Source organism: Pinus tabuliformis, chromosome 8, assembly GCF_031772625.1.
Source record: "Pinus tabuliformis cultivar Carrire ecotype Pingquan chromosome 8, CPIR1, whole genome shotgun sequence".
Taxonomy (NCBI): Eukaryota; Viridiplantae; Streptophyta; class Pinopsida; order Pinales; family Pinaceae; genus Pinus; species Pinus tabuliformis.
The window spans coordinates 756,499,953-756,526,499 of NC_142294.1; the positions used below are offsets into that span (position 1 = coordinate 756,499,953).

The 26,547-nt window shown below is 34.7% G+C and overlaps 1 protein-coding gene across 1 annotated transcript; it reads right to left on the reverse strand.

Annotated features, from left to right (window-relative positions):
* Window positions 1-368: 368 nt before the first annotated feature.
* On the reverse strand, window positions 369-5,972 carry LOC149237799 (uncharacterized). The gene is made up of 4 exons (XM_089369394.1): window positions 5,562-5,972; window positions 4,760-5,405; window positions 3,705-4,585; window positions 369-3,569 (listed from the first exon to the last, which is right to left on the reverse strand). Exons 1-4 carry the CDS (start codon window positions 5,970-5,972, stop codon window positions 369-371), a joined length of 5,139 nt encoding a protein of 1,712 aa, XP_089225520.1.
* Window positions 5,973-26,547: the final 20,575 nt, after the last annotated feature.

Genomic DNA, 26,547 nt, shown 5'->3' on the forward strand with positions numbered 1-26,547 from the left:
TCTCAGCAGTAATGTCCACACCTCTCCAAATTAGGAAACAGCTAAATGACTGTTCTTCCTTCCCCGTTTGGGTATATATCAGATTTCTGTCCTCATCGTACACCTTTGGATCAAAATTCGTTTGCCGCCGGTTGCTTTCCGGGATGACGTTTCCTTTGGCCATCATTCCTTGATTAATATCCGCTGTCAAGAGATCTGACAGACCGCTCCACCCTCCTCTACGATCGCGATCATTTATTGCTTCACCTTGGATGTGCTCCTGTGCCGTTCTCCACGCACGCCGCCACTGTACTGCCCTGTATCCTATGATCATATCTCTTCTCTGCCCAGACTGATCTAGGTTCATTACACGGGACCTCCACGTCCTCTCATTGCTCCAGCTCATTGATCCTCGTATTTTCGCTTGCAGCTTGATCATGGTCTTCATTAATGATTTCTGCCAGGTCCTTCCACTCCCTGCTCCCGCACACCGCTCTCCATTGATTGTCCACCGTGCTGCCACGACCTCTACATCCCCAGTTCGCCATGAAATCGGCTGCCCGATTCCCCTTCCTTCTGACGTGATTTATTATTTTGTATTCTATTCTTTTCAATAGATCTGCGATTTCCTGGACAATTCCAGCCGTACGCCAGCTGCTTGTGACCTTCTCCCAGTCTCGTCCATTACTGAGCTTCTTCAGCATTTCAACCGCAATCTGGGAGTCTCCAGCGATTTCTAAATTGGTGTAACCATTTCTTACAGCAATTCGCAATCCCTGGTGAAGAGCCCAAAACTCAGCCTCGTTGTTCGTCATTTCTCCATCCCAATCTGCGTAAATCCAGCTTACCTGCTTGTTACTATCCCAGAAAATGCCCCCAAAACCAGCTTCGCCCGGGTTCCCCTTCCAGGCCCCGTCGAAGTTTAATTTGATGAAGTTTTCTCTGGGATAGCTAAATTTATCGGGGCTTTGGGTCCGCATATCATGTCGGGAGTTCTGCTTATGATGGACCATCTCAAACTTTAGATTTAAATTGTTCAGGATTCCCTCCTCAACCTGGTTGGCCTTCCAATCCTCCCCATCCCACTTTTCAACCAGGATTGTTTCCCTCATTAACTTGACTGCTCGTCCCCAGATTATTTCCGGATCCTTTGATTTATTCTGGAATACTCTGCGATTCCTCTCCTTCCATATCATCCAAAGCACGAACCCTGAGATGAGATTCCACGCTCTTCTGACCACTTTACATTGAAAAACTTCTTTATTCCATTGAAAAACCATTTCATTGAATTCACTGGGGGCTATCTCGGATTTGCCAAATATTCGTTTAGTGTTCATCCATAGATTCTTTGCGAACGGGCAGTTAATCAGTAGGTGATTTCTGGTCTCCACTTCAGTGTTACATAGACAGCACCTCGATGGGCCACTGAAGCCTTTTTTTTGAATTCGGTCCCAGGTTAAAATCTTATTCTTAGTTGCAAGCCATATGAATATGGAGACTTTCGGCCACCAGTTACTTTCCCATATAATTTTCCAGTCTAAATTCTCCTCACCTCTGGTTTGGGTATCAGTTAAGTAGTAAGCCTCTTTGGTGGTGAAAGAACCTTTCATGGAATTCCCCCACCTGAGGATATCCTTTCCAGTGCGAGCTCTAATTTTCCTGGACTCTACCTCTTTCCTGTAGGCTTCTTGTTGGTCTTGGCTGAGCTCCCTGTCCCACTCAGTCGGATCAGTCCATATTCTCCAGCTTCCTTCCGGATCATTAGCTTTCCAATAGTCTCTGACACATTTTCGATCTCCTTCTATTCTTTCCTGAATCTGTTGAAGCCTCTGAATTCTGCTCATTCTTTCTTTCTGCTGCCACTTATCATCCCAGAAATTGGCTTCTTCTCCACCTCGAATCTCCCAGAAAGTATGCTTTTCAACCAAATCCCTGTTTTGACGAGCTAGGTCCCAAATTGTTGACCCTTTGGGGGTTTCTCTCTGTCTTAAGATCTCAACTGTGGAGTCAGGCATATTGTATTTTGTTTTCCATATGGTTTTCCAAAGATCATTGCCCTCCCTTAGCCAGCGCCACCAGAGCTTTGCTCCCAACACTTTGTTGAGAATTTCAGGGTCCCTCAGCCCCAAACCTCCTTTTTCTTTTCTCTCTGTTAAATGATTCCAAGAAACTAAGGCCCATTTTTTCTTCTGGTTAGTCCCTCCCCAAATAAAATTTCTAATGATCTCTCTAATCTTTGCACATACTCCTATAGGGGCTGCCATTATCGACAAGGGGTAAATGGGGATAGCTTGAAGGACTGATTTTGCCAGAACCACCCTTCCTGCTATGTTTAGAACTCTAAAGGCCCAGTTTGCTACTTTGTTTCTCAGCTTATCCAGGACTCCTTGCCAATTTTTCATCTTTTTGGAAGTAAAGTCCAATATATTTCCCAAGTATTTCGTAGGCAGTTCTCCTCTCTTAAAGCCCAATAATCTTATAAGGTGGGTTTTGACCTGATCCACTGTATTAAATATGAATATACAGGATTTATCTCTATTAATTTCCAGACCAGAAGCCTCAGCAAATAAATCCAAAATTCTTTTAAGATGTCTTACTTCTTTGACAGTTGGTTCCCCGAATAACATGATATCATCAACGAATTGCTGATGAGTTAAGGGCAAATTATTTCCCCAGAGCTGAAGACCTTTGATTCTGTTCGCTGCTCGTTCTTTTTTAATAAATCGACCCAGACCTTCGGCTGCTAGAATGAAAAGAAACAGAGATAATGGATCTCCCTGTCTAATTCCTCTAGATGCATTAAATGTTTTCGAGGGAGTTCCATTAACAAGAATGGAAAAATTTGGTGAAGAAATCAAGCTATGAATCCACTTAATCCACCTCCTGTTAAAACCAAAACTTTCCAGGACTTCTTCCAAATAGTTCCAGTTAAGTCGATCATAAGCCTTCGACAAGTCTAATTTGATCATCATACCCTTTTGCTTTTTTATTTTTAGAGAGTGAATAACTTCTTGAGTTACTACCAGGCCATCTAGGATCTGTCTACCTTCAACAAAACCTGTTTGTTCAGCAGATATTAACTTGTCCAGAAGGGGTTTTAATCTCTTGGCGATCAGGGATGTTATAATCTTGTAAATAACATTACACAGAGCTATGGGTCTAAAACCATTGGCATCTTCTAAATTATCACCCTTAGGAATCAAAGCATAGAAAGTAGAGTTAATGGCAGGCCATACCTTTTGGTTCATCCTAGATTCTTCTATCAGATCAAGGATCTCTTTTCCCAGAAAGTGCCATCCCGCCTGGTAGAAATCAACTGTGAAGCCATCCGGGCCTGGAGCAGTACCTTTCTTCATTGCTTTTACAGTTTCCTCTATCTCTTCTAAGGTAACAGCTCTCATCAACGCCTTATTTTGGTCTTCTGTGACTAAACGAGGAATGGCCGAGCATATTTCCTGAATTGCTCTCGTTCGATCAACTTGAGGTTCTGTTAGGATTCCTTTATGATGATCTATCAGGACTTGTTCAATCTCAGCTTGCTCGACCACTCTATCCCCATTCTTATCTTTGATGGATAGAATCCTGTTTCTCTGTCTATGTTTGATCATAGCCTGATGAAAGAATTTAGTGTTCCTTTCCCCCTCCCTTAACCACTTTATTCTTGATTTTTGCCGCCAGAGAACTTCTTCCTGCTTTCGTCTTTCTTCTAGTTTTCCAAGTATTACCCCTTCTTCTCTAATGCTTTCCTCTGTTCTGCCTTCCATTATCATCTTTTGTTGAAGTGATTCCATTTCCCCCTCTAGTTTTTGTTTGTCTTCCATAATGTTGCCAAATTCTTCCTTGTTCCATTTCTTAATTCTCCCTTTCAGCTCTTTCAGTTTCAACTGGAACGTATGCATTTTTCCTTTGCCCTGCACTGTACTCTGCATCCACCATTCTTCAACTTTCTTTATGAATCCTGGGTCCCTTAACCAGAAGGCTTCAAATCGGAAAGGTCTTTTTCCACGATTCCTTTTAATATCCACCTCTAGTCTAATCGGCCAATGATCAGAACCAAGGGATGGTATGATCTTTGCTTCGACGAAAACATCCTTATTCATAATAGCTTCTGATACTAGGAAGCGATCAAGTCTTGATGCAATTTGGTTCTTGCCCCCCCTCCTGTTGTTCCAGGTGCATATCCCATTAATAGTCTGGATGTCTACTAATCTTAAATCCTCTATCATTTCATTGAACATATCCATGAAGTGGTCCAACTTCCTTATCCCTCCTTTTTTTTCTTCTAAGGATCTGATTAAATTAAAATCGCCTCCTATGATCCAAGCAGCTTCTGGATATATTCTGCGGATGATTTTCATACTATTTATAAAATTTTCTTTTTCCCCTGGGGAAGGGGGGCCATAAACCCCTGAGATAACAACCTTTTCCTTTGTTCCTACTATCCTACCCAAGCCAGTAAGGACTCTATTCATGCTGGTCCAGCTTTCTAGAATGATATCATTTGGATTCCACAAAATTGCAATACCTCCCGCAGAGCCAATAGCATCTTGCCCCATAACTTCGTATTGCAATTTATTTTTGTCAATTATTCCTTCAAGCTGTTGAACTGTAATTTTTGTCTCCTGTAAAATCATAATACTAGGCTTCTCTTTTTTCAATTTCTCTTTCATATATCTCTGTTTACCCTTACTGTTCAAACCCCTAATATTCCAACTGATAACAATCATTTAAAACTTTTGGGAGGAGGGGAAGAATACCTCTGACAGAGGTATCACTTTACCTGAGTTTATCAACGTTTCTCCCACAGTCTGGATAGTTTCACTCATCATTTTCCGACCTCTTTTCCTACTATTTTTGCCAGAGCCGTCCATTCCCACCTGTCCATTCCCCTGCTCATTTCCTATAATTATCTGCTTGTCCATGTTCTCCCCTTTTTTTTCCTTGTACTTCTGAAATGCTTCCTTATACAATTGTTTCTGCTTCTCAGGTATGAATCTACTATCTAGATATTTCCATTCCTGAATTAGCTGTTTCATGATTCTCTCCTCCTCCACCTCACTTTCTACTTGGTTTTCCACTTCCATCTGGGATTGCATTGCTGCATTTTCTGCCTTTCCTTCCGTCCGTTCCTCAATAGTTTTCCTTAAATTTGCATCTTTTCCTTTGTTTTCACTTACAATTTCCATTGGTGTGTTTCCAGGGTCTTCGTCGTCCTCCAGATTTACTTCATAGTCCTCGTTCTCGCTCTGAAGCACTTGAAACTTGTTTTGACTTGTTGTGTGGCTGGGTTTTTCTTGTGACTGGGATTTTGGTCCCTCCTTGCTCTGTTTCTTTCTCCTTGTGACCTGTTGAAAACCCCTGTCTGCCTCCTCCACTTTCTCTGAATTTTTCTGATATTCCTCTTGACTTCTCTTTGACTCCTCCTCCTTATTCAGCGGGCATTGCCGATATAGATGGCCATATTCATGGCATTTGCGGCACCTAAACGGGATATGTTCATAGTCTATTGGCTGTTGCCAGATTTCATCATGATATTCCAGCTCGATACTTTCTGGGAGGGGTTCTGCTAAATTCATGTAGACACAGATCCTTGCATATGAAGTATATTTGCCTCGTTTTGTAGCTTCTGCAATTTTAACAAAACCCCCGATTGAGTTCCCGATTCCTTCTAAAATTTCAGGGTCCCAGAATTCGTCTGGGAGCCCGAACAGTCTAACCCAGATTGGGGCGTCCAACATTTTTTCCTTTTCTGGGTTGTATCTTTCTTCCCAGTATTTCATGAACAGGCCTGCATTGTTCATGAAGTACGGTCCTTCTTCGAAAACCCTATCTTTGTCCTCCAGATTCGTGAAGATAGCTGTGAAAAACCCTTTTGCTCCCAATTTCAGATCTATATGGCCTTTTGGTCTCCACCTTTGATCAATCCATCTGTATAACTCCTTCTCAGATGGCCAGTAGCCTATGAATTTGCATATCAGGGCATGGTCCTTCATGTAACAGTTGTATTCCTCAAGTTTGTTGCAGGGAATGACATATCTTGGTTGTTTTTGTGCCCTAGGTAGGCATTTTCCTCCCATCCTTTTCTGCCATAGGTTACCCATCACTGGGGCATAGCTTTCCTTCTGGTTATGCTGCATTCCGCTTGCACTGGTCTCCCCTGCTACCACATTTTTGAAGGAGGGGATCTCTCCCCTCCCCTTTGGGTTTTCCATTTACCCCTCAGCTCTTGACTCTAATTATTTACCCTTACTTCGCTGTTGAAGACTGGTTGCCTGAGCTGCGGGTATTGCGAAATTCTTTTTCCGGATCTGTCCTCTTCGGCTTTCTTCGTCCTCTCTCCCGCGTTATTCGCCTGTCAACCCCGTCTGCTGCGCCGTCTGCAAACCCTAGCAGCGCGCACCCTCGCCCTCATTCCCACTCCTCCCTCCAGCATTTCATTAGAGAGTTCAACGTCTAAAACCTATGCACATCTTCTTTATTTTATTTTTTCTATTATTTCCATTTTCATAACTTATTGTTTTTTCTCCGGGTGGCTTATTATTATATTTAAAACATATTTTAATACATTTAATTATAAAAAACTATATATATATATATATAACAAGGGCTATATCTATATATATATATATATATATATATATATATATCTATATATATATATAACACATATATAACAAGTGCTACATAGTAGCTAGTACTGCAACTTAGCTTAAATCTAATTTAATTAAACTAAAAAAGAATGAAGACAAAGATTTCATCACAAAAATAAAACAACTAATAAAATACTATATTGTTGAATGGCATCACTAAAAATCAAGAAATATAAATAACTAATATTGTTTATATTAACATATATATGTTTATTTTTTTAGATATATTTATGTATTATTATTATTATTATTATATATATTAAAATATGTAAGTCATTTTAAATTGAAAATATGGACAAATCACAATGACCACCTCGCCTTTCAAGTGCTTTCTCTAGAGTGCTGGTACATTTAGTTAAATTCTCACGCAGAGGCATTTACAGGCCCCGTGTGGTGGTATGCTCTCTTGATCTTGGCTTGCAGGTTAATTGTAACAAACAATTATTATCTGGAAGGGCTCATTGTGACGATGACATAGGGCAATGTTATAGAGTCGTGGCACTCATTTTTAGGTATGTCTCTGTTCTGGTTAAGCAGTATAGTTTATCTCTCTGATTCGTTAGATATACTTCCCTTTAGCTACCATGCCAATCATTCTTATAGTTTCCATGCACTCCTCGGTCGATTTGTCTCTTGGTGCTTACTAGTTCTCCTAGAGGTGATGAATTTTTGTGTCAATTTATCTTTCATTTTATCCTCATCGTCCTTCAGTGTTCTCCTAGTTGCTTTATGGTTCAAGTTGGTCTGCTAGGCTCACCTTGATGGTTCACTTTTCTCTGAGAATTATCTACCTTCTTGCATTTCATAGAATTCCTTAGCTCTAATCACTAAATTTGGTTTAATTCTATCAGTCAAAGTCATAGTTGCATTTCATTACCTCTCGATGGCAAAATCCAACCGGGGAACGATGGAAATTCTAATTGTAAGCATGCCTTGGTCCTCGCAATTTTGTTCCTTCAAATAATGCACACCATTAGGCTTGGGCAAGCATCTCAAGGTTTGTGACCTGAATGTTCATGGCTCTAGAGTTTGTGGTCTGAGTGTTTGTGGCTCTAGAGTTCGCGACCTGAGTATTCATGGCTCCAAAGTTTGTGGCTCAAATGTTCGTGGCTTACGACTTTGTAGTTTCAACGCTCATACTGCGGATTAGGATTCTGGTTTCCTGGTTCCAAAAGACTTACAACCAATCGAGGGTAATTCAAAGAATGAACATGTCCCACTAGGCCACAAGGTGGTGACTCTCTCAGTTAATTGTTGTTCAACGAAAATTTCTTTTGCCGTTTTGATCTATTGATTCTCTTTGTTTTAGTTTGTTTGGTTGTATAAACCAAGACATCTATGTTTATCGCCTCTTGACACTGTATGTGTATTTTGGCAATGTCTTATTTTTGTCTGATAATATGGTTAAGCAGGGCCTCTGTAACCTTAAGACTATAAATCTATGCTACTGGGTTGGTTTCCCATCAGGCGAGCCAATAACACAAAGCACTCTCTTTTGTAATACTTCATCTAATTTATGAAATGGCAAACTTCAAACAAAGTAATATTTAACTTTACATAGCCACATCTCCCTTATATTAAATTGTAAAACATATCTTAATTAAACTATTATACTTGTCGTAGACATGTTATTAAGCATTCAGTTTTGTCTTGATCCAAAATGGATTTTGGATAGACTACTAAGTCTAAGTATTCCTCACTGAGGAAAAATGAAAGTCCAAGGAAGTCCCTGGAACTAGCCCCATTGCAGAGATCGTCTCATTTTGAATCCACTGCAATTTAGGATGCAGAAGTTATTATAAAATGAAGCTGCTTATATCCCTTGTAAAAAGAGCAAAATCCACTAATAATGGGATCCAAAAACATAAATAAAACTATGAAATCAAGCCTATTGGAGGCATATATATATATATATATATATATATATATATATATATATGGGTCATGTACACTATCGGCGGCATAAACCCATATTAACACTATCAGGAGCAATCAAAGGAGAAAAGGATGCGTTTAACATTATCAGGGGTCAAAAGACCCATACATATATGCATTCAACACTATCAGTGGTAAAAAACATAGGTATAGTGGAATACACTATCAGAGTGGGAAAGCTTTATATATATCGACACACACACACACACACACACACACACACACATATATATATATCGGCGACAACGTAATCGGCGGGTTCGGTTATAGGCCATCACCCCAAAACCCCCGACTATGATGCATGTCGCGGACCCAATGGTCCGATTGCAACATGGTTCAATGCAATATCGCATCCGCATATGTATTGGATCGGCATGTGTCATAAGGGAACACCCTCGAGCGTAGCTCTGCGCCGATATGTGATCAGCGATAACACCGATGCAAAGGGGTTGATAACGATACGCTGATATCGCCGATCTATGAACCCCCAATGCCAGGGCCAATATACATTGCGACATGCGATCAACGGTACTCGATGGGGCGATAAGCCAGATTTTATATGTTTTCAAATCCGTCGAAAGGCAGTTTTATATGTATTTATGCATGTTTTATTGTATTGCGAAATACAAAGGAGCAGGCCAATTGCGATATGCGATGGCGATCCCCAGGTGGACCCGATGGCGCTATAAAGTGGTAATATGAATGTTTGAAGGCCGATATATTGGGTTTTATGCGGATTTCCCATGTTTTCACAATGTTCTCTGTGTAAACAAAGAACGACTGTTTCAAAAGAATTTAAAGCGCTGATTGCCCTTCCATGCAAAACAAATGGCCACCATACCTTGGGATGTTATCAATGATTGTTAACGCTCCAGAAGGAAGGTGAAGGGACAGGGACCGAGAGCCAGAGAGCCCGAGAGCTGAAACGAACAGACAAGCGCTGATGGGCTTAAAAAGTTGTTCCATGACAGAAGCAGGGGTTGGCTGAGTCTGAGAGCACGATTAAGAGGTATAAGCAGGCAATGTGGAGGCAGAGGAAGCTCCAGAAGCGCAGAGGGGCTTGGATGCTGAGAATTTGCCAAGAGGGCAGTCCACAGCATGAAGTGAATGTGTGAGCAGAGTTGGAGCGCTGAGGAACCCATTGGGAAGCTCGGTGTGCCAGAGCGCTTGATAGAGCGAAGCCACCAAAGGTTGGAGGCAACGCATAAATACTTCGGTGAAGTATCAAACAACAAAGAGACCAAATGATCGAGCTGTTGCTAGTATTGTTTGAGTTGAAGACAGAAGGAGGAGTCTAGAGACAGTAAATAATTCTAAGAGAGTCAGAGAAGCCAGAAACTCAAAGGAGCTCAAGCACTGACAGAAAGAATTAGTCCAGAGAAGCTTAGATCTGTTTGCAGCTAAAGGACAGCCAGGGGTAAGATGGTATTCTGAGCCCATTGGTTCATTTGTAAATCATATGGAGTTGAGTCGCGGACTTGTAAAAGAATTCAGCCATAATCCCAAAGAACCTAATCGAGTTGATTAGAGCTCAAGGAGACGTAGCCCAAGATATCAGGGTGAACTCCATATTACATTGTTGTCTTATGTGTTTGCTTATTTGCTGCATTATTCATTGCTATATGCATTTATGTATACGTTCAAGCATTTCTTAATTCCACATTGGTTAATCGTAAAAGACTTAGGAAAATTCAAGCTTTGGAAGTGGGAGAGGTTCTTGTAAGCTAGACAAGAAGCCTAAGAGCCCCATTTTCAGATCATGTCTTTAACTGCATATTAGTTTGCCTTTGACCAAAAATTTCTACCGCTTATTCATAGTTTAACATTGGAAATTCATTTTTTTTATTTTTTATTATTATTTAAATTTATTTATTTGTAAGGTGATTGGTTGAGGTCTTATTATAGGTTGTTTAGTAACTTCAATTTCTATTAGTTACTAATTTTTCGTTTTAAGTTTTATTTCATTTTTATTTAACTTTCTTACTTTTATTTTTATTTTATTTTTTCTATTATTCCCATTTTCATAACTTATAGTTTTTTCTCGAGGTGACTTATTATTATATTAAAAATATATTTTAATACATACACATAGATATATATATATATATATATATATATATATATATATATATATATATAAAACAAGGGCTACATGATAGCTATTACCTGCAACTTAGCTTCAATATAGTTTAATTAAACTAAAAAATAATAAAGACATATTTCATCACAAAAATAAAACAACTAATAAAATACCATATTGTTGAATGACATCACCAAAAATTAAGAAATATAAATAACTAATATTGTTTATATTAACATATATACACTTATATATATGTTTATATATATATATATATATATTTATGTATTTTATTTTTAGTAATATATATATATATATTAAAATATGTAAGTCATTTTAAATTGAAAATATGGACAAAAAATATACTTTATGATAATGGAAATAATAGAAAAAAAATAATAAAACTAAAACTAAAAACAAAAAATCAGTGACTAATAGAAATGGAAGTACTAAACAACCCATAATAAGACATCAACCAATCACTTTACAAAATAAAAATAAAAATTGTAATAATAAATAATGAAAATTGAATTCTCAATATTAAACTATGAATAAGTGACAAAAAATTTTGGTCAAAGACAAACTAATACACAATCCAAAATTGAATGCCTAATACCATGCCTATGGCTCTTATAATAAACATGTATATTAAAGTACATCTAGGTTGATATAAACAATATTAATTAATTATATTTCCTAATTTTTCTAAATGATATTCAACCATACAATATTTTATTACATTAAAAATAAATTTTCCCATAGAAATCATATAGAAGAAAATTTTGCCAACACATTTCAACCCGTTAATATGATTGAACATCAAAAATTTAAAAAATAATTTATTTATTTTATTTTTAATTTAATTAATGTAACAAATACTAACTATGTCATCTTTATTATTATTAAATTTTAATAATCCATTTTTTTTAATAAAATCCATTCATTCAATCCATTTAGTGAGGTGACCCTACATTCTCCGAAAATAATGGAAAATAAAATAAAAGTTAGAAGCATGCACTGAGTAAGTAGGTAAACAATATAAATAATAATAACAATGGAACAAATGTGCATCCAACGCTACTAAAGCGTATTTTAATAGATACACTAAATATCGTTCAAAATAGGTGGGTGTGCTCAACTTGACGCTGACAGGTCGGTCCACAAGACACACGTAATGCCAATTATGATAATGAGGTTTAAAAGTTCCACGATGTGGGGCCAAACAAAATTATGGGCATTTTAATATTTTTTTTTATTATATATAAGTGGTTTACACAGTTTAGAGATTTTCCGAGAATGTCGAGAAAATTGAATTTTTTTGTTTTTAGTAGTAAACTAGCTTTAATGATAAGGACTCTACAAATGGTATTAATTTTTGAGGCTTATTTAACAAAAACATAACTTAACATGATGGGAAATAATTATTTTTGAAAAAATAATTCTATAGATATAATGAGTCAAGTAACATGTAGTTTTAAAAATAAAATTGTTGGAAATGATTTTTACGAGAATTAAAAAGTTAATAACAATATATTTGTTGTTATTATTTTAATCATAAGTTGGATGTTTAGTTATTTATATTGGTTGTTTAGTTATTTATTTATATTGGTTTTTAATCTTAATTCTTATTTGTAATTGTGTTGAGAGGCCTTTTATGTTTAACATGGGGGAGATGTTATAGCTTCTCATGCATCAGATTAAATAATAATAATGATGATGATGTAGACTCAATTAAATTAACATAGATCTATCTTAACTCCGGATCTACCACGGACCTAGAGGGATCAAATATATTTTCACTCTAAAAGAGGTTTTGCATCTTAAAGAGGTTTGATCCCTCTCCACACTTGGTAGATCCGAAGTTAAGATGGATCTAGGTTGGTTTAATTAATAATTATAATTATAAATATTATTATTAATTTTATGTTTTTAATTTAATTTAATTTATATTTATATGTTAAGTTTATTTGATTTTGACTAAGTGAAAATGTTAAACAAGACATTACAACATCTCTACCATGTTCGACTAGAGAGTTTCTCTCGATGCGAAAAATAAAATAAAATTTGATTCAATTCAATATGTTACAGTGTAATTTTGGTTTTATTAATACAATTACAAGCATTGCCCATGGCTAGTTCCTCACGAGGGGGATGGCTAGTTCGAAGTAAAGATTTTTGGTTCAAGTTTTTGCACTAAATATTGTTTTTGTCTTGAGGGATTCACCCCAATATTTCCTATGGGAATTGGGCTCGCTTTGAAGCTACAATGGAGGTTTAATCCCCTTTACATCTAGATTAGATGGCTATTGTTGTGTTTTCTTTCTACATTTCCATTCCTTTACTTGATATTTATTTTCTTTAGCTACATACTTTCATTTACAACAATATTTCCATTTCATGTATTTATTTGAACAACACTTTCATTCTTGTCATTACTTTTAGTTTTCAATATTTAATACTTTGAAGTGGGTCTATGAATATAGTACATCAGCACAAGTGTTGGAAGGATTGGATAATCTAGCAATGGCACAAGGATCATTAATTCAAAAACACCATATAATTTGATTAATTTAACATCCAACAGGAAGTGGTCCTAGGTCTTCATCTACCTATGCATATTTGAGGAGATAGGAGTATAAGTCACGAACTTGAGCACGTGAGTAAATTGCAATGTGATATTAATGTTGAACATTTGCTTGGTTAGTTCTAGTATTTCTTTTCTTTCACATATTTCCTTTACTTCTTTTTACTTTATGATTTTCAATATTTTGATGTATGCTTAATGGAGTCTAATATGATTGATAAGGTTGTAAGGATTGAGTGGTCTAGTAGCAACATTAGGATCCTAGTTTCTTTAATCCCTTCACTTAAAATATTTGTTGAAGTATGGTGATTTGAGGTCTCTCTCTATCCTTGCATATTGTCAAAGGCACTAAGAGTGAAGATCATGAAATCAATGGGATTAGGAGTCAAGGGGATGAACTATTAAAGTTCAACATTTTCTTTCTTAGTATCAATTATATATAGTTAGTGGCGTACCATTCATAGGATACATCTAAGTGAGTTAAGACCCTGTGATTGCACGTACAATGCATAACACCTTATAAATTTGCAAAAACCCTCGGTGTACATATAAAGTTGTCTCACATAATTCAATAATATTATTGTAATTCTTTTTCCCATCACTTTTTGGTACCGTTGCTTGTGAATGTGTTGAAACTACAATGGAATGAACTTTCTTAGATTAGGATTATATATTGTAGTAGTAGTCATGGTTGAACCTAAAATACAACCTTTCATATGTTCCTTTGTAAGGTTTTTACTACTTCATTTTTTTGATAAATTTTAGATGCATGCATGAATAATTTAAATATATCTTGCAAACATGTTCTTAAAATTAGTGTAGGGTGAGTAACAAATAATTGAAGAAAGGAAGCAACCTCACCAACAATACTAGGGAAAATCAAATGAGAAATAAGTGAATATCATTAACTAAGGAAAGTCAAAATATCCACATCAATCACCTCTGGGTGTGTCTTCTAAAATTCTTGGATTTTTGTGAAAAACTTGGCCAAAATTGCTAAAAACACAATCAGATAGTCATGTATTGAGGAAGAAAATAAACATTTTTTTGAATTTTGTTTTTATGGAAGCATATCCCTCCAATTATAGCTTCCAATCCAATTGGAGTCACTCCATTTTGACATTGTATATAAATTCTACCCAAAATAATGTTTGCTTGTCCCAAAATATGCATTGTTCCAATTTTATAAGTTGTTATCCTTCCACATTTTACACATCAATTAAAGTATCTTTGAAACTAATTTCTATTGGATATATTTATATGAATTTGGTTTCATCTCCCATTGGAATCACATCAATCATCAAATTAAAAAGTAGCCCAAAAATGTAATAATTGCTCCAAGTTGGAAATTATAAACAACTTTGACATGCATGTCGTTTCTTAGAAGATTTCACATGCCAAAAAAATTATCTATACTAGATTTTCTCTAAAAATCCACTATGGATTTTGGATAGCTCCAATTTGATATCATAAAAAAAACATTGGGTAGTTTAAGCTAGCTACCGATCCTCGACATGTTAAAATTAAAACTATTTCATGACTCATTTTATTAATATCTATTTCATAAGTATCATTTGTGATCACTTGATGTTTATTATTAGAAGAAAGTCATCACGTCTCTCTTCTTCCATAATCTCATGGTATATTGAAGGAAAACTACTAGTCTCTTTTGCAGATCACTAAGGCTCAATAAGGTCAACTAAACTACAAACACAAGTTGCATGAATTTTGATGAAAAAAGGTGATGCACTAGAAGGTTAGGAAGTGCAATGATTGGTTCCATAGCATAATTTATAGATCCAAGAAAATTATCAAGATAAATACCACAATTGAAGTGAACGAAGGCAACCCTAACCTCTAATAAGAACAAACCCAAAAGAAGAAGAAAATATGCTTAAAAAAGAAAAAGAAAAAGAAATCATCTATGATGAAAACCTCTCATGAGGAATGATAGGACATATATTGATATTTGTCGTGAATCTTGATTTCAATACAAATATACACTTATGGTGAAAACCCCTTGGGACACCCTGAGGTAGAGCATAATTTAACTCTAGCAATGACACTTTTGTTTGAAGAAAAAAGGGAAAAAACAAGTTCATAAAGTATTGTTAATAATTGCTACATATAAGTTCATATGCAATTAGAGGGAAATCGAGCTCAAAAAAACACACACTCTATTCACAAACATTATCAAGTCTTAAATATTGAAGGAAGGTAAAACTTAGATGATTACAAGCTTCCTATTTAAGTCCACTCAAAATATTGCATATATTCTACTATATGAGGAATCCAAATCATCTTCTTTCCAAGGATGTTTTGAGGGTCACATTTCAAAGTCTACAAGGATAAAGTAGACCTTTAGAAATAGTTTTTACAAGTCATGATCATCTCCACTGATACTCAAAAATTAAAAACGCATTCAAGCTCAAAACATTTCTATCTACATTAAAAACTAGGAAAGCTTGCACTCCAATGCTATTCTAGACTTGTGTCTTTTATATATCCAAGCTCTAAAATGCTAATAATTAAATTGACACAAGAAGAAAATAATTAAAAACAATTACATAAATAGAAATAACACACTTTATTTACCCTAGAAAACTCCATCAGGGGAAAAACCAACCAACAATAGTTCTTTTATTATCCTATGGCTTAAAAGCAACCATTCCTTGGCTTAGCCAGCCAACACCCTAACATCAACTAAGTGAGCCTTATGCTCAATTCTAACACATTATAGTGGAGAATCCCCAAGATTTTTAAAGGCCTCATCACATGTAATCCATGGGCTCTAATGCCATGAGCTACCAAAACCTTGTGATGAAACCACCATAATTGACTTAACAACTTTGACTCTTTCGCCAAGTCAAGTTTAACCCAAATTTTTCCCTTCAAACTTGATTGGGTAAAACTACATGCTCTCCTCCCTTGTCGCCTTCATCTATGCAAAGACTTTAATGGTAGAGGTATGCATGTCTATATAGGCCTTACTGTCGTATGCGTGTATACATGCAATTTACAAATTTCATCTCCAAAGTAATCATTATTATTATTATTGTTATTGCTCTCTAACACTTCTCACACTTTTGCACATTCTCTTGCTTCTACACACTTTCTCACACTGGGTGCTCTCCTCATGCCATTTCATCACAATCAACACCCTGATATGGTTTCAATCTATGTTAGCTTTGGTATTAGCCTCGGCATCTACTTGTTGAACCAATAATCCCATGTCTCTCTAGGTAGGTCATCAATGCATTGCTCTCAACCCCTTCATTGATTGACTAAACACTGTAGTTCCTTCTTCACCAAGTAGCAACTTTACCTTTTTGGCCCTTCTTTTGGATTTGATACCACTTATTAATAATTAAATTGATGTGAGAATAAGAAAAGAAAAAATTTACATAGATAGTAACGACGCACATTATTTACCCTAGAAAACCCAAACTATTTACCCTAGAAAACCCAAACTAGGGAGAAACTAGCCAACAATAAATATATTATTATCATATGGCTTAAAAGCAATAATTCCTTGACTTAAATGTAGCCAAGCTAGCCAACACCCCGACCTTAACCAATTGAGATTTTTGCTCAACATTGACACATTATAGTGGAAAATGCCCAAGCCTTTTAAAGGTTTCATCACATGTGACCCATAGGCTCTAATGCCATGTGCTACCAAAACCATGTACCCTAAACCACCAAAATTCACCTAAAAACTTTGAATCTTTCATCAACTCAAGTTTAACCCAACATAAAGTTTACCATAATGTAAAGAAAAATTCCTCCTATTTAATTTGCATCAACCATAATATCATATAATAATCAATAATCAATAATCAATAGCCTACATCAGTTGGCATATGCTAATGAGAACATTTCAAGTATACATCATTCACTTCTAGAATGAAAATTTCAATTTATGAATCATACATTTCCATAATATGTTACATGAAGGCTAATGTATCCAACCAGTACTAAGAACATTCACATTATTCTAAGACAAAAAATTCTCTACACCATTCCAAGGTAACTATAAAAGAACATCTTCATATGAGGCAATCCTTGTTCCAACAAGAAAATATAAGTTGCTTTCAAGCCAACTCAACATAGTATAACATTCAAAGGCAAGCAATCTACAATAACAAATTTCAAACCACATAAGGAAGAGATGTTGAATAACATATTTACACAGGTTCACGCATTCTTACACCTACACTACATATTCTTCACTACTCATTATCAACTTTTGAACAACCAACATCCTAGACCTAGATAATAAAAAAAGAAACTAGAGAAAGTTTGTAGTGTCAAATGAGACTTCAACAACTATAAAATATCAAACCATGAAGTTCTAGCATATTTCTATAAATAAGTTTTAAATCCCCCCACCTTACAAAAGGATTCCTCTCAAGCCCTCCAATAAATATTAGTTAAAAATAAGAGGAGTCGAAAATTCAAAAATAAGAGAACACATTCAAAACCACTACAAGATCTATTATCTTTATTTCAACAACAATCTTCAAAAGAAAAATAAATCTAACTTAATAGTTGTAAATTATATGTCAAACTAGGATCGCTACACCACTATAAGATCCTATGGCAGGTCAGCTTTGAAGCTTTAGCTCAGGCATTAAAAAACATTTGCAATTATAACCTAATCTCATAATTTTCCTCCATTTCATTTTAAATTTTACATCCACCACTTCACTCTCCTCATTCCACTCATCCATAAGCTCTTATCCACTACATGAGGTTCACAATGCACATTAATGCACTTACACAAACTTTATCAAGTTACATGTGAAAGTCCACACATATGCATCCAAAGGAAAGTCCATGAGCAGGCTTCTAGAAGAAGCTACATGAAAGTCCATGCATACGTTTCTACATGAAGCTATAAATGTCTTTATAAATATTTTCAATGTAAAATATGAATAGAACTAAAACGCCTACAAACTTCAATCAACAAGAATACTACATGACTCTACAAGGGACAATATAACTAAGTTTCTTCATGAGGAGCATGGAAAAGGCATCTAAAAGATACTCTATCTCATGCAACATTCTACACGCATTTATAACATAGTTGTCTAGCATTTTCTCTATGAGAAAAATATCAAAGGCATACTTTAACACCTCCAACACATGCAAACATCAACAAACTTCATACATATATCCTCATATAATCATTACAAAGGTATGCCACATAGCCTTAAACTCCAATAATCATTGTTAGTGTGAATTTCATAACCCAATGTTCTTATAATCATTATTATAATGGACTTAACATGACTCATCAAGGTGGGCCTTGATACATGAATTGTTGGGGGCAAGGTGGTTGGTTGTTTGAAATAGACCTAAAACAATAAGGATATCAATTCCAACAAGGATAATAAGTAGGAAAAAAACATTTAAATGAGGGTGCCATCCATTTTTAATTGTGCCACTAATTTGAATTATTATAAGGATTAAGGCAACCAAACAACTTTGACAACATATATGGAGTATAAGCTTGGATTGAGAGAATAAATAGCACAAGTTGATGAATGTCATAACTAAAGCCATGATAAAAGAGCTCATTGGATTTGATATGAAAACCATAGGTGTGATCTATTGAAGCTTGAAGTTTTTCATTAAATTTGGTCACGATTTACCATTTCAAGGCAACAACTTCTATGGAATTTTGAGGATAGAAAATATAGAAATCAATATGCAAAGAAAAATGACACATCAATATCCCATAATGAGGTTTCACATAGATTTCATCAACATTCAAGACATCGAGGTTCAAAACTGATATCGAGGGCACATCCTAAAAAATTCTAGATTCACGCAATGACTCATACTCTTCATCACTAGGTTTCAAATTAAAAAATATGAAAGAAGCATCCTTAGAAAAATAAGCAATCCAAGTATAAGTACAAGTTTCAAAGTGCCATAGTAGGAAATCACCATGGTTTCCAAAGGATCAACACTTATTCAAAATTCTAGGGGGTCATCTTTGTTTCCAAAGAATATTCTCTATTTCCAAATTATATCAAAACATAATATCATTACCTCTTAAGCATACAAGAAAAATACAATATTTAAAAGTTCCAATTTGCTCTACATATCTCCAACGCAACATGTGAAATTCAAGGAAAACCTACATCCAAGAAAACAATATCCATGCCAACATTATTTCAAAGTAACCTCAACATATTGCACATTTCAAAAGTACATGAATTAGGATAGAAAATGTCAAATTTGACAATTATTCAAGCTACAATTGCAAACATAGTTTCACATGCACATTCATGCTCATTCCTTCATTCCATTCATTTACTCACTCACTTCTTCCATGCACATTTACATTGACTCTATTGCTACCATTGCATTTTTCTTTTAGATACTCCAACACTCCACATTTCATCCATTACATTTGTCTAATTCATGTTAATATTCATTGTTGGGCTATTTATTTGTTGTTCAATAAGCCCTTTACTTGTTAATCCAATTTGTAAACTTATGAGCTATAAACACAATATGTGCAGGCTATGATATGAAGTCTAAACTACCCTACTTACTTGTAAAATAAGGAAACCATTCTATGATCTTAGATCTATGACTTTTGTGATCCACAATGTAGATATAAGCCTTCCGAATTAATCACATTGTTAGGATTTGGTCAATGTTTAAAACCAACTAATGTGGTTCATCCTCAGGACAAGGTGAGAAATCAATCGATTTGTAGGAATAAATAGCATGGATGCATCATTGCCTAGAGTTAGCCATTAAAAATTAGCCGTTGGTAAATTAGTTAATTTTTATTTATTTAAGAAATGGTATTAGGGAGATATCTGTTAAAAACTAGCTATTATGGAATAATTTAAGATAAAATATTGTTTTTCAAATTTATTGTCTGATGGAGCACCCATTTCAAAAGATGTTATTGTCCGGTGGAGCGCCTATCTTGAAAGATGTTATCGTTCAAGTGAATCAAGTCGATAAATCAATGCCTTCCTTCACTCACTTAATAAGCATTTCGAGCGGTATAATGAGAGCTTGCCTTTCTGTTGAGTTTTCCAAGGACTGAAATGAAAACGGCCCCTTCGTGATCGTGATCCAGCCCAAGAGCCAGATGTCCCAGATTCAGATTATGGATTTTGTGGTCGAGATTCTAATTTTCGTGATCCAGATTTTGACCCTCTTGATCGAGCTTCACATTTTATAAAATATTATTTGATGGGGGTTGACTTATTCCCAATAAATCAAAAATATATTTAGTTGTAAATAGATGTTAGGAATAAAATATTCTATTTCAATATATTTTAATAATTATTTATATATTAATTATTAAAATATATTGAAATAATATTTTATTCCTAACATCTATTTTTCAACTAAATATATTTTTGATTTATTGGTAATAAGTCAACCCCCATCAAATAATATTTTATAAAGTGATATAAAATAATTATTTTATATAAATCAATAAATTTGAAAATAATATTTTATATTAAATTATTCCATAACAACTAGTTTTTAATAGATATCTCCCTAACACCAATTCTTAAATAAATAAAAATTAACTAATTTACAAACGGCTAATTTTTAATAACTAATTTACCAACGACTATTTTTTAACAGCTAACTTTGGGCAATGGTGCATTCATGCTATTTATTCCTACAGATTGATTGATTTCTCACCTTGTCCTGAGAATGAACTACATTAGTTGGTTCGAAACATTGACCAAATCCTAACAATGTGATTAATCTGGAAGACTTATATCTATATTCTATGATCTATTCAAATATTGAGGAAAACTACTTCAAGAAACAAATATCGAACAATCTTACTCATTCACAAAAATGATACTAAGTGCGACAGGGATTTAATATTCATTTCATGTCATAAATTTCTTAACTCATAAATCAATATGGTATATCATTACTGCTAGTTGGTGAATGTTTAAGTTATTCATGCATGACAAAAACTAAGATGTTGATGAACATATCAATTTCCAAAGCCACCGATTAGTCATCTATTCGAAATCTCTTTATAGTGTTGAAGATGCAATCTTTCACTTAACAATTTAATAATTAAAAATAAGATTAAATTTAGATGCGAGGAAATTCTACTTGTTATTTGCAATCAAGCAAAACATGGTACTACAATATGAAACAAAGTATTGTTGAGATAGAGTGTTTAAAAAGCACAATGAAACCAACTATTAGTCTCTTTGGAACTGCCCTCACAAAAGGCTCAAAGTATAATTTTTCTTTGTGTGCTTTTGTACTTGTAAAGGGTGATCTATTTATATCTTAAAGGACAACTACAACAATCCCAATTTGCACTAAATCATAGTGGCTAGAAAAGAAATGAGAAGGACAACATATCAACTATATAAACATTGTAAATAAATGATTGATTATGTTTACTCAAAGAACAAAATAAGCAAATGCTCCAAGCGATCTAAATACACAGTTATAGTAATGGATGAAATGTTACAATAGGAAAAATTAAATGCTATAGTAAAAACCCTAAATCAAAATTGCAACTACTGAATAAAATATAGAGTAGCTTTATGTTTCAGGTTGGTGGGCCCTTCCTTACTGGGCATTGTTGAAATTCATATAGATCATATAATTTCATGTCATGGTAATTACTTGTAACTGATATGCATTCTTTTCTTAGTATTTATTTGTTTAGTTATCTCATCAAGCAATTACACATTAACAAAATATAGAGAACATAATGTACAAGAGACACCAGAAATTAGGCTCGAAAAACCCCACAAGGGGGAAAACCCAAATCAAAATTTCAACTACTAAATAAAATATAAAGTAGCTTTATGTTTCAGGTTGGTGGGCCCTTCCCAACTGGGCAATGTTGAAAATCAGATAAATGAGAGAATTCCTTATCATGGTAATTACTTGTAAATGATATGCTTTATTTTCTTAGTATTTGTTTGTTTAATTATGTCATCAAGCAGTTACACATTAACAAAATATAGAGAAAATAATGTACAAGAGACAACAGACAACAAAAATTAGACTCCAAGCCAAGGAAAAACCCCAAAAGGAGGAAAACCCAACAACAATCATTCTCTTATAGAATTAGATCAAAATGAGATATCCAATACCAAGACCCAAAACTACCACCAAAACTCCAAGTTCAACCCTCCTCCAAGACACCTCCAGAGTCAAAGTCAACATAAGTCAAACTAGTCACCTTCCTGAAATTTCACTCCTAAAATTTTGGGCCTGCAACAAGCTTTGAAATTCGGTCCTATAGCGAGCTTCTGAAATTTGGCCCTCTCTTATCAAATTATTCCACATGTGTGAGCTCCTTCTTCTTGGTCTATTACTCCTTCAATTCGGCTTTGTTCCTCCTTTTTCTAGTTTAGAAAATGCTTCTTGAAAATGTGCTTGAATGGTATGTCAATAGTTGGCAATGTTATATATATATATATATATATATATATATATATATATATATATATATATATATATATATATATATGTCCAGGAAGTCCGTCAGTCCATGAATTCTGTCGAGGAGGTTGAATAAGTGACTCTTAGAGGCTTAGGTTGACTTGTTCCCAAGGAGGGCCAAATTGACAATTTTGGTGGACTTTGACTCCAAATAAAAATCCTTTTCTTTTCTCTAAAAAAGTGCAAATGGGACTTGAATCAAACACATTTTCTTTTTGCCTCTGTTGTGGTAAAAACAAAACCCCCTACTATACACTTAATTCTCATTATGGGGACCCTTTGATTAAAACTTGGTCATGTCACTTTCTGATTTTATGAGTTTGGATTGCTTGAATGAGTTTGATCTGTTTTTATCTTCCCAAAACTCTTTTGATCTCATTTGGTTGTTTGTTTTGTAAATGGAACTTAGTTCAAGATTGGATGTTTTTCATCGCTTTGGCCTTTTAGGATGTATATAATGTACATTACTTTTTGTTTTATAAACTTTATTTCTTTATTTTATAAAATTTATATTTATATTTGTAAATAGTATTTTTATTTTTCTCCCTTACATAGCCCCCGAGACAAAGCTTCAATGTTAAAGTGGCTTTATTATTTCAAAGTAATATTAGGGCTAAACCCTTTATGTTACAAGTGGTTAGTTGTTTTGAAACATTCAAATTGTATACAAGTGGCAATCAGAATTACACATATTGGAACCCCCGAATCTTTTGGATATTGGGGAGGATCAACCGAAAAGTTACGATATAATCCCTTATGATATCCAAAGTTTCGATATCCAAGGCCTTCATCTTATGCAACAAGTAGTTGTAGTTTATGCATATGTCAAAGATCACATATCGAGGTTACAACGTTTAATGTTACGATATATTAAAACCCTGATATGTCCCCACCTCTCTTCCGCTTGATAAATAATTTAATGAGGTTTAATAAAGGGTTTACGCAATATAACTGTTTCACAGTCATGATTTTTGGTCCCCGCCTGCCACGTCACCTAGGAAACTTTATATCGGGGTTGTTCATTCCCGAGTATTGATGATCAGAGGTTTTCAACAGTGACACATCTTTAAAACTCTGATATTCATATCCTGCCAATATTCTGATATGTTAATCAGCCAATATGGCGATACCTCATACCCCTCTAACTTTCGACCTGCGATGTGTCTCCCACTCTGACCTTCGATTCCCTTCGATCGTCGATATTGCGATAGGCCAGTCCCGTTTGATTTCCACCCTAACCTTCGATATTATGAATCCGATAAAGTTATTAAAGCAAGTTCAATAAGATGCCGTGTCCGCCCCATATCGCAACCTCCCAATATCAGTGTTTTACAGTGTAGCCATTGTTGAAAGTTCCGATATCCATATTGACGATACCACTCAACTCTTGCCACGTGTCACTCCTGCTCTGGTCACTATTATTATTATTATTATAAAATGCCACTTAATTAAAATTAAAAGGCCTTAGGGCATAATTAAAAGTCATAATTACTACTGACTTGGAAATTTTGGATTGACAAGTATCTCTAAAGGCTTATTTTATCACTTTGATCCTCCGATCGAAATTTGAAGTGGATATGATTAATTGTTCATTACTTAGCATTTTAATTGAATAAATAAATGAAGCTTGAACATGAATCATTGTTTTAGCGCTTGCTTTAAATTGAATAAATTATTATTTTGGGCAAATAAAAATCACATTCAAAGCCACTTCTTCATTCTTTTACTTCCAATTAAAAGAAGAGGTTACTTTGGCTAGAAAAAACATTTTTCTCAGGTAAGATCAGACAAAATTATCCAATGCTAAGTTTTATATGCCCATTCTCATCATTTTATTTTCTGCATTTTTTCCTTTTGCTTAAAATCCTTGCTTCTGTTTTCTCTTCCAATTATATTCCCTTATCCTTGTCTCCTCTGTTTTGCAGGTTTTCATTGGTTTGAGGATTTTTTGCAGATTTATTTAAAAGAAGCTAGGAAGAAAAGTCAAGGAGTTTCAGGAAGTTTCCTCTTCCCTTTCTTGTTTCTGATTTTCATTCTGATTGATGGTATTTTTCTTAAAACAAAACAATATTTAAAGACTTGCAATTTAAATTTCTAGAACAGGATTTGTAAAAGGAGAAAGTCCCCAAAAATGCACATCAATGAGTTATCATTTAATAAGCCTCAATTAAAAAATTTCTTTACAAGATAAAAGCTCTAATATTGACATACTTTTTATATCTTGTAAAAAATTTACGCAGAGCTCATTCTCCCGATTGGCTTCCCTGTTGATTTGCTAATATTTGGTCCTTGCCTTTTTATTTCATTTTCACATAGTCATATGTATAAACCAGAGTGTTTTCTGTTTGTTGAAGTCCCGTTTCTTTTGGTTTTATACTTGGGCTATTTTTCCATCTGTGTGATCCAACGTAGTTCATTCCAAAAGGAAGATTATTAAAAGAAACATCATTATGCTATTTTTCATATTTTCACTTCACTATAATCTCTGATTACTTAATCATCATTCTGCTAAATGATCTCCGAACTTAACACTTTAAGGGTTAATTCTATCATATGATAAGCTATAACATATTTAGTTACTAAAGAAACAAAGTTCATCGATAAAAGCTTAGCATCTTATGACTCTTCCTGCCATCCCGATGTCTTAAGGAGTGGATTTGTCTCCCCATCCATTAATAAAATATTTTTAGAGCGTAATTCAAAAATAATAAAAGACTTGAAAGATAGGGGTCCTCACCAAGACCCAACCTACCATGATCATAAGCACTGATAGTGGTGACATTATCACATCTAGTTACCAAGTCAAGATAATGGCTTGTAGCCAAATGGTTATAAGACATGAGGTCTCATCACGAGCCGGCCTGTTCGCTATTATTAGTACTGGTGTATGGCATTGTCAATATTTGGTCACCAAGCTAGGACAATGGCTTTCAAAGTAACTAAAAAGAAATAAAATAATTATTACTTATTCCTCTAAATTATAAACTAATGGATGGGATACTAATACTTCCAAGGGTTAAAAGGTGACCTTGTCGAGGCTATGGATGTTTGTTGGCAGCAGTGGCACCACCTGTGACATTCGAGTATATCTTTAAGTTGAACTCATAAATAAACTTTGTTTTCTTTAGTTTAAGCTAACATCTATACATAGCTATCTAAAATATGATTATACTCTTATATCTAATACAAGAGATTTTATGCAGATGTTGAATTCTAAATGGTTTTTACAAAGAGATTTTTAAAAGGAAAAGTTGAGTCCTAGCATCTTATCTTTATTCCTTTTTCTTTGAACTTCCTTGGTATTTTCCATAGATAACTGGTTCTTCCCAGTGTTTCGCATCGTTGTGGTAAAAACACAACCCCCCCATTATTCACTTAATTCTCATTATGGGGACCCTCATGTCACTTTCTGATTTTATGAGTTTGGATTGCTTGAATGAGTTTGATCTGTTTTTGTCTTCCTATCAAAACTAGTTTGATCTCATTTGGTTGTTTGGTTTGTAAATGACACTTAATTCAAGATTGGATGTTTTTCACCGCTTTGGCCTTGTAGGATGTATATAATGTACATTACTTTTTGTTTTATAAATTTTATTTCTTTATTTTATTTTTATCCCTTACATAGCCCCCGAGACCAAGCTTCAATGTTAAAGTGGCTTTATTATTTCAAAGTAATATTAGGGCTAAACCCTTTATATTATAAGTGGCTAGTTGTTTTGAAACATTCAAGCTACATACAAGTGGAAATCAGACTTATACATATCGAAACGCCATATCTTTTGGATATCGGGGAGGCTCAACCAAAAATTTATGATGTAAGGCCCTTTCGATATCCAAAG

What these genes read in the sequence shown, in the direction of transcription:
- LOC149237799 (XM_089369394.1), bottom strand. Translation starts at nt 5,972, where the DNA reads ATGAAGGACCATGCCCTGATATGCAAATTCATAGGCTACTGGCCATCT. An exon ending in CTTCATATGCAAGGATCTGT is followed by an intron (nt 5,406 to 5,561) that starts GTCTACATGAAT and finishes CCGCTGAATAAG; the next exon opens with GAGGAGGAGTCAAAGAGAAG. An exon ending in AGAAACGTTGATAAACTCAG is followed by an intron (nt 4,586 to 4,759) that starts GTAAAGTGATAC and finishes CAAAAATTACAG; the next exon opens with TTCAACAGCTTGAAGGAATA.